General features: G+C 44.7%; 1 protein-coding gene across 1 annotated transcript in view; it reads right to left on the bottom strand.

The window, feature by feature from the left end:
• Window positions 1-13,424, bottom strand: part of ARPC2 (actin related protein 2/3 complex subunit 2) — a 29,493-nt gene that overhangs the window by 1,109 nt on the left and 14,960 nt on the right. The window contains exons 6-10 of the mRNA XM_045481224.1: window positions 10,773-10,959; window positions 9,575-9,668; window positions 4,055-4,181; window positions 2,465-2,565; window positions 1,905-2,005 (exon numbers count right to left, since the gene is read on the bottom strand). Of these exons, the coding sequence (XP_045337180.1) occupies window positions 1,905-2,005; window positions 2,465-2,565; window positions 4,055-4,181; window positions 9,575-9,668; window positions 10,773-10,959 (610 nt within the window). The remainder of the gene's footprint in view (window positions 1-1,904; window positions 2,006-2,464; window positions 2,566-4,054; window positions 4,182-9,574; window positions 9,669-10,772; window positions 10,960-13,424) is intronic.

Here is a 13,424-nt window from a genome sequence, read left to right as displayed (position 1 = left end):
AAAACGAAACCATACTTTATCAGCCCCCGTCTCCCCGCGCTGTGCAAAGCTCACGAGTGTTCGATTCTGGCAGAGAGCACTGTGGGGCAAGGACACGTACAGTTGGCTTCTGAGCCAGGCCTGCCATCCTGTTCCATGCAAACCCTCCTTCTCTGCTGTGTGTGAGGGTCCTGGCTTCTTCTACTCATCCTTACTAACACGACCTGGTTTTCAGCCTGGATGCGGTTGTTAGCCTCCCCCTCCCCTTTCTGAGGCCCATCTCTGCTAGAGAGAGATCACAGGACAGAAAAAGGCAAAGCTGCTCTTCGTGTGTCCCAGGAAGGAGACTCACAGATAACTTGGAGCTGCTCCTGCCCCAGCCCAAGACAGGTGCACTTGCTCTGTGGCAACCGCAAGGCCACCTGCCAGTGGGGCCAGAGGGGAGGGGAGGGGAGAAGCCCTGTGGGGAGACACTGGGCGGTGGCTGCTTTGGTGGGCTCTTCTGACCAGACAAGAGGTTACTGGGCTGAAGATGGCGCAGGCAGCCCCATGACTGACTAGTTACAGAGCCCAGCCTCCCCTCCGCTGTGCCTAGCTGCTGGTTTAGTCTCTCCACTGGCCCTGAAAACGGCACAGAATCAGCTGCCTCACACTTGAGGTCACCAAAGTGGTGCCTGGTGAGAAGAGTAGTCCCATGGAAAGCGGGGGGGGGGGGGGGGGGGGGGGGAGCGGGCAGGGGAACTTGTAAACCCCAGGAGGGAGGCAGGGTTCTGGAGGGGCAGCAAGAGTATGTGTGTTCCAGGACACATACCCTCCCCACTGGATTTGTTTTGCCCATTTTAGGCCCTGCTGTGAAGCTGCAGGGTAGAAGGCATAATGCTGCCATTTTGTAACCAGAGCATCTGGACGCCTCTCTGGAAGCAGAGGATCCAGCTATAGGTTGAACACCCCTCCTTAGGCTCTGGGCAGGAGGTGCAGAGCTACTACAGAAGAGAGGCCTTTGGTACCAATTTCATGAGATGGGCAGCCCCTAAGCCTTTGCCTAAAGAAGTCAGGAGTGACTTCAACTACCTATATTGGAGACTGGAAATCCTCTGCTCAGGCACCTCTCTCATCCTGTCAAGTGGAAGCAGAAACTAGTCTGGCAGGAGAGGCCTCACATGTCAGGGGAGGGGACCTGGGGTCCTATGCACACCACACCTGCCAAAGATCACCCCCAAGAGAACCAGGTGTCGGCAAATGCACTGGCTGCGAGGGGTACGCGGAAGCTTCGTTCGCCTCCAGACTTGCGTTGAACGGGCACAAAGGTTGGCAGATGAGCACCTGTTACCTTATCTTGAGAACAGGATCACCTAAGCTTCAGCAGAAGGGGAACTAAGACCTGACATTTTGCCCAAAGACCTCAATCTCTAGCTAGGCTCTAGGGCACACTGACTCTCCTGCATGCAGGGCCAACACTGGAGCGCCAGTCCACATTTCCATCTCAGAGACAACTTCGTCTTCATGCAAAATTCCTGCTGAGAAGCAGACCAGGGGATCAAAACACTGAGTGGGCGGCTCCAGACCTATTCACTCAACTCAACGTCCTTAAGCAAATCTCTCCATTTCTCCAGGCAGACCTTGACAGGACAAGACTGCCCAAGGAGAACACAGCTATCTCAGTAAAAAGGTCCCTCTGTGCGTCCCCTAGCTGCCATTCTCCTAGCTCACAAAGATGTGGAAACAAGAGAATGCAGCCCAGCCCCGTCAGAAGTGAAAACCTGTCCACTGCATCTTTAGTCAGTCAGGTGGCTACAGGCCCCCATCCTGCCTGCTTCACATGTAGCTGCTGCCCAGACACCTGGAGCACCAGGTCTCCAACACCATTTCCCTCTCGGTGAGATTAGGAGAGGATGGCGGTCCTGCTGGGAGGCTGCCCTACTCACGTGATTGTTTTCATTTCTTTTTTCTCGGCATCTGGGCGTGCACGGTTCAGCACCTTGAGGAAGTCAGATGTTTTTGCCCGCATACGTGTGTGAATATAGGCCTGGAAACAAACACAACGGATACTGAAGCAGTCGTGTTCTAGAAAGACAGCTTTGCTTTCAGCAGAAGTTATCAGGAAGGTTTGGGAACATATGCCTTACGAGCGACATAAGGTCATGCAGGGAAGCAGGAGGGCAACTCTTCCTGGAGACAGAGATTCATCTCTTTACTATGGGGAAGAGATGGAAGAAAGGCCATGATATCTTAAAGTCTCTAGGACCATCAGGGTTCATAGCAACAGGCTGGACTCCAGGAATGACTTTTTTTTTTTTTTTTTTTTTTAAGTAAACTCTACACCCAGCATGGTGCTCGAACTCACGACCTCAAGATCAAGAGTCACGTGTTCTGCTGACTGAGCCAGCCAGGTGTGCCCCACACAGAAATGATTTTTTATGTTATTAACCCTGGTGGAGAGAACGACCCGGTGCATAGGAGCCAAGGTGCCGTGGTCCCTTCTCACCTTAGAGCACTTGATGTGGTAGTGCAGATAGTCCCGGAACGTGTGGATCAGGTTGATGGTGTTGTCTCGAGCGTTGGCATTGGTGTGGCGAGGGAACAGCACTGTGGGTGGGGGCACAAACAAGGCGTCGGGTGTAACAGCAAGGCCAAAGAGATAGAAGGTCAGAGCCTACAGATGGCTCCAGCCTCTCCCTGCCTAGTGCAATGCACTTGTATCCTCCTCCTTCAGACGAGGAAAGGATAAATACCACAACCAGGACAGGTACCAGTGAGTGCAAATGCCGGAAGTCAAGAAAAATGGAGGAGGTCAATGGTAGAAAACCAGGGGTCCCCAGAAAAGGGCTTGGTCCCGGGCATCACTCCAGGTTTGGATCCCATCCTGTGGCTGTGCATTCTGGAATCTGTCCCCACCTGTCCCACCTGCTGGCTCCTGCCTCTGCAGCACGGCAGCCTCTTTAGGTGATACTACAGGCAATCTGGGGGGTACTTTAGAGAAAACACTTCACCTTAAGTGATCATGATTAGCAAAGCCTGCCTGTCCTACATCCCCGGATGCTGCGGCACAGTGAGCCCAAAGGAACTCGTTTCCAGAGAAGATTCTGTGGTCCTGTGGTGAAAACTAGACACGAAGCCCTAAGGGCCTCAACCCTCTCGATGGGCACGGCAGTAGAAGTTGTTTCGGCTAGGAGATGAGGAAAGCCCCTCCCTCGGCACTATAAGCTGAAGCCTCGCCCTCTGCACCCCTCCCTTTGGCTTCCCAGAATCCTCTCCATCTCTTCCACCTACTCTACTCCGTGATCTTGGGAGCAATAAAATCCTCCAAGTATGAGGTTTTGGTAGAATGCAAAGGAATGCCTCATAAGAAAGGGTAGGCCCTCTGTGTCAATTTACCTTGAAAAGAAACAAATAGCAAAACAAGAGGTAGTAACACTACAGGGCACAGAATCTAAGATGCCAACAATTTTAAGTCTACCCTCAGTTTATACACCATAAAGAGAAAGGCTGCCAACTAAACTGTGTGGCATGCACGAACTCCAAGCTGCATCCCAACCTCAAAGACAGTAACATGAAAAAAAGCGGAGCTCAGTTTTAATGAAATATGGTACATGAGTGGGCTCATCACCAATGAACGGGTACACCTTCAGTATGGAGGGGACTTAAACTTCATAAAAGGCAACATTTTAGTGGTATCAGGTGCAGTGAATGAGCTGTTATTCCGCACTATCAGCTACAATAATGAGCCGGCTCACTGGTCTAGAGCGACTGTAAGAAGGGAAGGCTTAAATTTCTTCAGTGCAGTAAGTGAACTCCAGCCAGGCTGGAGTTCTGGCTTAGAAATGCCAAACGACTGAGAACTCCCAGTCGGCTACTCAGCAATGCTTGTGTGGTTCCAACTCACAACACTTGACACCAACAGGAAGAAAAGAAAATGATTACGGTACACCTTCCTGCAGCCACAGCAATGGCCAAGAACAACGTGGTACGCCTGCTTTCGCCCCTTTTCCATTTTAACAAAGGTCTGTCTGGGTTTTGGCATCCTGCAGTGTGAATGCATCAAAGGCTCCCAACCTCAGCATCCCACCCTGCTTACCGAAGGTAATATAGCCAATGTTGTCACCCACGGCAGCGTCGGTATCTTTCAGCTCCAGAGGTGGTTCCCTGTGGCTAAAGAGGACTTGTGGGGCTGTGTGGCTGGCTCTGCGTCCTTCTTTGAACTCCTGCCGGGAAGAAGCACAAAGCAACCAGAAGAGAATCTGATGTAAGATGAGTGGCAACTCATGCGATGAGGTTGGCCCCGTGGGGTGTGACTGGCAGATAGCTAAAAATAAACACCTAATATGAAATATTACAAGTGCTGGCTGCTATCAATGCGATTTGGACTCAAAAAGGAGAGATCACAGAGTATTTAACAGGTCGGATCTTCAAAATGTGATGAGAGCATTCTTAATCCCTTTTCCTTCCTCTTGTTTTGGAACCACATATGCAATAAAAGTGTATCTGAGACTAAACAGACAACGAACTGCAAAGCATGAGAGAACCATATTACATTTTAGGATTAAGGACTAATGCATATTAGTTTCTTTAGATTTAATGTGAAGAGCTTATATTTTTCAGGAAATCTTTAAAATTTCAGGGTGCATGGAACCTAGGCTCTAGCTTGGTTAAGACCCAAGATGAAATCTGAACTCCTTTCATCTCTGTGTGAAAGCCTCTTATGAGCTGACCCATTTCTCACCCCTCCTTACCCCATCTCCACTTCTTCCAGTTTCATGACTATCATGCTTTCTCAGGGCTCTGGGCCTTTGCACAAGTCCTATTTCATGGAGGCATCTTAGACTGTTACTATTTAGAATCCAGAAATCAGCACTTCAGATTAAATGTAAGCCCTTCTTGGGGGCAGAAGACAATGGAGTTAAAGAAGCTGAGTTGTTTTAGGGTATACTGACAGGAGGAGGCTGTGCGACATGAGAAATGAAAGCCTGATTGTTAATTCTGGTCTTGAATGGCTACGGACTCGCCCACCACCACTGTGCATAAGGACTTATTCCCCTTAACAAAATGTACCCATCCTCATCAAACGACAGGAAAATGACTGAGGATGTAAAAACCAGGGCATTCCCCCTATGTTCTAATCTCCATAATCTCCAAACCTCAAGCTTCTCTGACACACACATTCCCGTGTACACAGGAAAATGACACAAGGCATTCCTGTCTCAACCCAGATGTGCAAGAACAGAACCAGATTTTCCAGCCATGCCAGTAAAACAGGGTGATCCAAATCCAGAGTGATAACAGAAGAATGGAACCAAGGGCTATGTAAATCCACAGTTCTAGGAGTACTGAAAGCATGTTTATACAGCTGTTTGGTCTGCAACACTCTCCGACTGCTGCTCAGATATGGTCTCTTCTAACACGCCATCTCTAACACACGTGGGGAGCTGGCTGCTATCTTGTTGGGAGGTCCCATGTCTTCTCTCTAAGCCTTGACTCTGACACTTTACTAGTCACTAATGCGTCTGGCTTCCCTAAGGGGCTGTAAGCTCCACAAGCCAGGGATCTTTATTACTCTGTATCCATTCCTCTTCCTTCAAAGAGGCTGGACAGCACAAGGCTTGCTGAGTGAAAAAGCAAGCACTTCTACTCTAGCTGACTTAGTGCTGTCACACTGGAAAGGAAGAGATGGGGACTAATACAGCAAGCCCGCAGCAAATTAATGGCAAAAGAAGGGTAACACCTGAGGAGTTTTAATGCCCAGTCTGGGATCTCACCTGTTCCACTACCCTGCCTCCTGAGGTGGCACTGCTTGGCTTCTAAAGGTTGGCGGAAAATAAACTAACATAGCTAGATTAGGTTACTCTCTTGTAAATTTTGTTCCTCAAAGGAAAAATATTTGGAGAGGTAGGGAAGGAGTCAAGATCATTCAAATGGTAATTCCTAAAGCAAAGCCTCTGAGGTTACCCTTCTCTAGAAAACACTTTTCATTCTGCAAAGGGTTTGGGAGGTTTTCTAACTTCTACTATTTTCACTCTTTAGCTCCAGGGGAAAAAATAGAACAGGTAATAACTGCTGGCAATTTCTTGTGTTCAGTAAGCTTCTTGAAGGCTCCAATTCACTGGTACCTGTGGCATTCATAACCCGATGGGGCGTGTGTAAACCTGCGGTGACTTATTAGCATTTCATCAGTTCTGTATAGGTAAAGCAATACATTCAAAATTTGGGTGAGGATACTCCCATGTGGGGAACTACCCTTTGACCAACTTTGTGTCTTTGTTGCTCCTCTGTGCTCTCTCTTAAATAATACCTAAGAAACAATCAACCGACCCACCCAGTTCTCCTTTTTCTTTTCTAAATGCTTATTTATTTTGAGAGAGAGAGAAAGAGAGAGACAGAGAGGGAAGGAGAAAATTCCAAGCAGGCTCCAGGCTGTCAGTGCAGAGCCTGACCACCATGAGATCATGACCTGAGCCGCAATCAAGAGTCAGATGCTTAACTGACTGAATCACTTTCCTTTTTCATTAGGGTCTTTGTTAAGTGCACGTCAGCAATGATGCCTCTTTTTTTCCCCCTCCAACTAGGATGTCTTTTGAATATCACAGTATCATTTCTCTCTTCCATCAAAGCATGATTTATCATAGCAAGTTCAGAGTAAACCCAAATATATACAGAAATTGAGTCCTGTAAATGATAAAAAGCAGCATCTTAAATCGGTAGTATAAACATGGGCCTTTAAACAACTGCTGAGACCAGTGGGTGGCCATTTAGAAAAAAAAGATGGACCCATCTTTCATACCATATGCCAGGAGAAACTCCAAACAGATAATCAAAAGATCATGTGTAAAATATGAAACTGTAAAAATACTAGGAAAATAATACAGGTAAACTTTACAATCTTAGAGTAGGAAAAGTGTTTCCAACAAGGACTCAAAATCTAAAAGCCACAGAAGAGATTTAACTCTGTGAAAATAAACTTCTGTGTGAGGGAAGAAAAACCCATACACTCTAATGACAAAACTGGAAAAAATATTTGTAACTCTTACCATAGATAAAAAGGCTAATCTCTCTAGTATATAAAGAAATGGGGATTAGTAACCCAATAGAAAAATGGGTAAGGGATAGAGACACCTCAAAGGAAAAGAAAAACAGACTTCAACAGAAGAAAAGATATTGGACCTCGTTCACAAGAGAATATAGATACCATTTTTAAACCGATCAGATTGGCAGAAATCTGGAAGTCTGACAACATACTCTGGGAAAATATGCATCGTAGGTGGGAGGGAAAAGGGTACAACCTCCGTGGAGGTTGGCAATATCTACCAAAATTACTGACTTTGACTCAGTGCTCCCAGTACAGGAAAATATCCTACAGCTATCACCACACAGGTATCCAGGTAGAAAGGGTCCTCAACATAGTATCTTCACTACTGCTTAAGAGGCAGATTGCTTGTATCTTGTCCCTGAACATAGAGAAACCAGTGGTTTCCACTTAACTTTTCTCAGTTACTGGGCTGACGTTAAGATCTAGAAATATGAAAGATATTCTAGTTCACCATACTCTTATCTCCAAAATCCTGTATCGTTCTTAATGCTTTCCATGGAATAAGCAGTGAAATGATATCAGACTTTAGTGCTCAGCTTGCACGTCTACAGAGATAATGCACAAAGGCAAATACTAGAATATCCATGTGAGTATGCAATGGAAATTCTGTCTTTTTCCCAAGGGCATTAAGCATCCCTCAGAGTCTGCTGAATGACAAAAGCAGGAAACGTGTTCTGCCCAGGCTGGAGGTCCACTCCAGGATCCGGAAACCCACAAAGATACGCAGCAAGCAGGTCAGTGACCAGGGGGAACTTTTAATAGTGTCCCTGGGTCACAGCATTCTGTGCTAGGCAGCTGCTATTCTCCATTCTCCTAGAAATTTAAAATAACCAGGCCCAGGAAAATTCTCAGATGATTTACTCGGGGTAAAATCCAGCAAAATAAGCCAAGGATTCTAAAGGTCAATTCAAATAAATTGCCCAGCCTTTGACTTTGGAGAGGGAGGCAAAGCAGATGGCTTCCCGAGCACAGCCTTTTCACATTCTTGGACACCAGATGGGTCTGCATGGTGCCAGTCCAGTCACTAACTGGAGATACTGTCAGTGTAAAAATGCAGACTTTCTTTTCCCTTTTAGACCAGTGCCCCTACCACATGTAGTTTGAGGGAGGAGTTTAAATTCATGTGCAAAAAATACACAAAATTTTCCTAAGGAACAAATCTCCTGTAAGCTCTCCAAGATAAGATCTGTTTAAAGCATAAAAATAAGATGTTGCCAGGAATAAAATGGAACAAGACTGGTAAAAAACCAGCTAAATCTAAATATATACTTCATAGCTTTTAAAATTAGTATGTCAGTCTGGATTCGGCCCAATTTCTAAGCTACTGCATTTAATTCCCCTGTCAATTCTGCGTAAAAACACATGAAATGCCTGTCTGGAAGCTTACGTTTAGGACCCACGATATAGGTCTATATAGCTGTGCGCGCGCGCGTGCACACACGCACACACACACACAACACTTGTTTTCTCTCTCTCTCTCATAAAGTTTAGTACTCTCAAATGCTCAAAGTGTCAATATTCCAATTTTTCTGCCTAGGGACTCTAAAATCAGCATTTCTGATTAATTAGACTAAACACAAAAAGTCACTAAAGATGGATCAAGTTCGGGCTATCACTTTTGAGTATTTCCCTAGTCACTTTAGAGAGGCTACAAGTAAAATATCCTCACTATATGAAGCACAACTATCTTTCAACTCTTATGTAGCAAAAAAGGTTTGCTGTCCAGAGTCCTTAAATCTCCTCACCCTGCCCAGGGACAGGACGAATGCACAAAAGGTGCTTGAAAACGTAAGCACTGAGCTAGATTTTGAATGCTGAGCCACCTCAGAAGAAATCAGCCTAGATACCAGTTCACCAACGAGCTCCCCTGTCCTAGAGTCAGCAATTGGTTAGCAGACAGCATGACAAAGCCACAATGCGGTACTGTACCAGACCAGAGTCCAATTGTACCAGAAATCCAATTACACAATGTCCCGCTGAGCCCCATTACTCTCTTCTTGGTAGGCGAGCTGCTTCTGAGGAAAGAGCTCTACAGTGACCTCAGGCAAACTCGGGTCAATTTGCTTCACGGTCCACTCAAGGACTCTAGCCTATTAATGTACTATCTACTACTTAGGAATTTTCTAGGGATTCTGTTCTGAAAAGACTTTAGGACTAAACCAAGCCAAGAGCAGACCTTGCCAGAAACCTCAGGAAACTTGACAAGAGGGTAGGAAACCTGACCAAGCTTTAAATCAAAGACTCAGTGGCAGCAAGGGTGCTTAATATTCAGTCGTAGCATTAGTATGTTTGGTACTCCATTCACTCTTTCAGTCTAGTCCTGCAGAGGCTAAAACCACTAAGGAACAACTACATGCAGTGGGTTGGGTGGGAGCTGTTTAATTACACCTTCAACAAGTTCTGGCATTGGCAGAGCCGCCAGCTCTCCTCTTCTATGCTTATGGTGTGCTCTGGTGCCACGGTATAAACTGCCACGCTGCGGCATCCCTCCCCCAAAACACGTCCACTCCATACCTGCATGAACACTTTTCCAATGACCACATCGTCGTCATCCTTAAACACTGTGCTGAAGACTACTGTGACTCTGTCCTTTTTAGACTCAACATACCTGAGGGGAACACAACCCATGAAGTATAGTAAGTACAGAATCAGAATGGGGTTTTGTCAAGAACTTGATCTCGAAGCAGAATAGGCGGGTAAAGTCATAAATCTTTCAATTCATAAAACAAGGCATGCCAAAGGAGACTAAGTATGTATGACCAGCAAAGTCTATATAATGCACGCATGCCCTGAGAGGGGCAGGAGATGAAGATCACCCAAAGTAGATGGTACTAATCTGTCTACATGGTAAGATGTGGAATCTACTAGTGTTAGTGATTCTCAGAACTTCACTCTTTTTTTTTTTTTTAATTTTTTTTTTTTCAACGTTTATTTATTTTTGGGACAGAGAGAGACAGAGCATGAATGGGGGAGGGGCAGAGAGAGAGGGAGACACAGAATCGGAAACAGGCTCCACGGGGGCACAGGGCTCGAACTCATGGACCGCGAGATCGTGACCTGGCTGAAGTCGGATGCTTAACCGACTGCGCCACCCAGGCGCCCCAGAACTTCACTCCTAAACATGTTTTTTTCAATTTTTTTTACATTTATTTACTTCTGAGACATAGAGAGAGGCAGAGCATGAGCAGGGGAGGGGCAGAGAGGGAGACACAGAATCTGAAGCAGGCGCCAGCTCTGATCTGTCAGCAGAGCCCGATGCAGGGCTCGAACCCACGAGAACCGTGAGATCACGACCTGAGCTGAAGTCGGATGCTTAACCGACTGAGCCACCCAGGCGCCCCTTTTATTTCTTTATATACTATGAGATTCCTAGTATGTAGATGATTCAAGAGTTGCAAAAACACAGACTCCATGGTCACCCTCTACCTCTTCATTACCCAGGCTATATTACTGAAGGAAACCTTCAACAGCGGTGTCTTAAAGGAAAGCAGTGGATTCACTTTTCTTCTTTAGCCAACTTTTGATATCTGGAGACTAGCAGAAGTGGCCCCCCCCGCCCCCCATCATCTATACCTTGGCTTTAAGAATTTTATGAGAAAGACATGTTAGGGATATTCACCCAATAGAGTTTAAGGTCTGATCTAACCATGTGTCTTTCAGTAAGGGCATATAACAGCCACACCCAGGCTTTAGGGCCAAGTCCTATACTCACATGGTCTCATCATCCCTATAATGGATAACTGCCCTGTTCTCTCCTTCCTTGCCCTCTTCTTGGAATTGGAAGTATTTCTCAAAGACAGAGGCAAAACAATTTCGTTTCAACATGCCAGCCTGATGCACGATAGAATCCTTGGATGCAGGCAGATTTTCAAGGTCATATAGCAAGGAGACATTGTATCCTGGAAGGGGGGGAAAAACCCAGAGGTTATATTAAAAAAAAAACAACACATAAAAACCAAAAACTTTGCAGGTTCTAATGACATTTTATTTTGTTTCAATGCCTTTTAAGCCAGGTAGATTGTTGTGCATTCCCATACGCCTCATACGGCAAATGAGGTAAGGCAAATAAAACCCCAATTCTTGTAAAATCACTGTAAATATACACAGCTAATTAACAAATTCTCTGCAAAAATTTGAATCAATATCAAAGATGACAGATTACAAATAAGGAACAGGAAGAACCCATAATCCAGGAACTCTGATTAGAAATTTAGTGTTCTAGACACTGTTGGGAAGGGGGCTTGCATTATAGCTATCAAGCTATAATGAGTTACATATTTTTCTTCGATGGTTTAATCTGCCAAGTGCTAACACAGTCAACAGCTGGGGAGCTTTCTGATAAACACACAATACAACTTCTTGCATGCCATCACAAACCCTTTGTGGAAGGAGGGAAGGTATGGAAAAACCTTAAGAGTGTGTATGTCTATATATATAATGTGTGTGTGTGGGTGTGTATACCTCTCCAATAGCTTTCCCTTGTATACACTAAAAATTTCAAAGTGTTTTAAAATATCTTACTTCATTTAATTTCTGTAAAAATTCTTTGAAGTAAGCAGGCCAGATACGGTTATTCTCATCTTAGAGGGAAAAGGAAGTTCAAAGGAGCAAAGTGCCATGCTAAATGCAGCAGGATATAGAAGTGTCAGCAACTCTATTTTGAGTTGAATAGAATGGGATCCAAATTCTGGCCTTGCCACTTTGTGATCCTGGACAAACTACATAACCTCTATAATTCTGGCATCTGTTTAAAAAGGGTGGTAAGATGGGAGAGGCACCTGGGAAAATTAAAATAGCATTTTAAAGCGGCTGGAACACAGCAGGTCATCAATAAATGGGCCCCAAAGCTAAGTCTGCGACCACCACACACTATTTTGCCTCTTTACAGCATATCGGGTACGAGTCCCAGCAAACAAGGCGGGGACAACTGATTATCTGATCAAATGATGAATACACCCCAAAAAGTATACAGACAGTTTTGTAAGAGTATCTGTACATCACTGAGTATCACTTCACATGCTAGGTAAGTGCTGGAAATAATTTTACCAGAACTGTAAGGACTTTCTTAAACATTTATACTTTGTTACTATTTTTTTCCAAGAGCATTCCTCAGGTCTGTGTTTTTTGCTGGATCTATCCTCACTGAGAACATGAGCTATCTAAATCTCTGTTCTAGATTGTACTTAGCACATTTTTGATACTCCAATATTAAATAATATCAACCACCATTCCATTTTGGGTACCAGAAAACAAACCAGATAAGCAAACAGACTGTAAGATTAGACAGAAAAATAAAATATTTAAAGTGGAGGTTTGTTAGTTTCAAGAAGCCAAATAAAACAAATTAAGTAAATTACAGCTGAAGTCAGACTTTAAGAAGGCTTTGATATGATGAAGAGAACATCCTGAGAATAGATTACAAGTAAAGACCTAGTACGGCCTGGTGAGTTCCCCAAACTTGCCTAGATAAACTCACAGAGAAACAGGAGACACACTACTTCCACAAGTTTTTATATTTTGCACTTGTATGAACACAAGGTCTGCAGTCTGGCATTGCCTGTGCTTTAGCGGGAAGTGTAAGAAAAGGCTCAGGGAAAGAAACCTAACCTCTGTGTTACACCCCAGTGGTTCTGACACACTGCTTGATCTGAGCTGTGACAAGCATGCCCAAGAGTTCCTATATGATTTTTTTCTCTTCTAGTTCTGCTTCTTCCCTTCTCCTCCCTCCCTTTCCTCACTCTCTTTCTGAAATTCCTTGATTCCTCTTAAAGCCTATAATGTTATTTATTTTTTGGTTTTTATTTCTGCGATACACTTTTACACCAATTTGGGGATGAACACATTTTAGTATTCTTTCTGGACTGCAGTCAATGCTCCCACGCACAAGTACTCCTAGTAACAAGTTATATCCCAAAGGCATCTTTCTGTATTTGCTATTTTTGTTTCCAGAGTAGCATACAGAAGACAGGAGAAGGTATTCTACTGGGAGTGGTGAAGCATGTCATATTATAAACATGAAAACAAAGAAAAATGCCACGAAGGCTGGGGAAGGAAATATGCCAGCAAAAGTAATAACTGCTGTTAAAAGACACAGACACACCTTCCTTCTTATAACAATTTGCAAAGCACCACAGGTAAAATTTGCAAAGTACCACAGGAACAACATTTGAGTAATACTATGTTACTTGGTCCTCATCGGGGGGTCCAGCTAAACGCCTCAGAATTTGAGACTACCACCTATTCACAAGGAGGAAAAAATTGTTCAGTTTTTTTGCTTTGTCTCTCCTATAAAGCAGTATAACATAGCTCTTGCAATTAAGGAAGACCATGGTGCTTTTCAATTCCCGCGGCTGCAAAGAGGCGA

This window comes from Leopardus geoffroyi, chromosome C1, assembly GCF_018350155.1.
Source record: "Leopardus geoffroyi isolate Oge1 chromosome C1, O.geoffroyi_Oge1_pat1.0, whole genome shotgun sequence".
In the NCBI taxonomy this organism is placed as follows: Eukaryota; Metazoa; Chordata; class Mammalia; order Carnivora; family Felidae; genus Leopardus; species Leopardus geoffroyi.
This window is presented reverse-complemented; position numbering and strand designations above follow the sequence as displayed.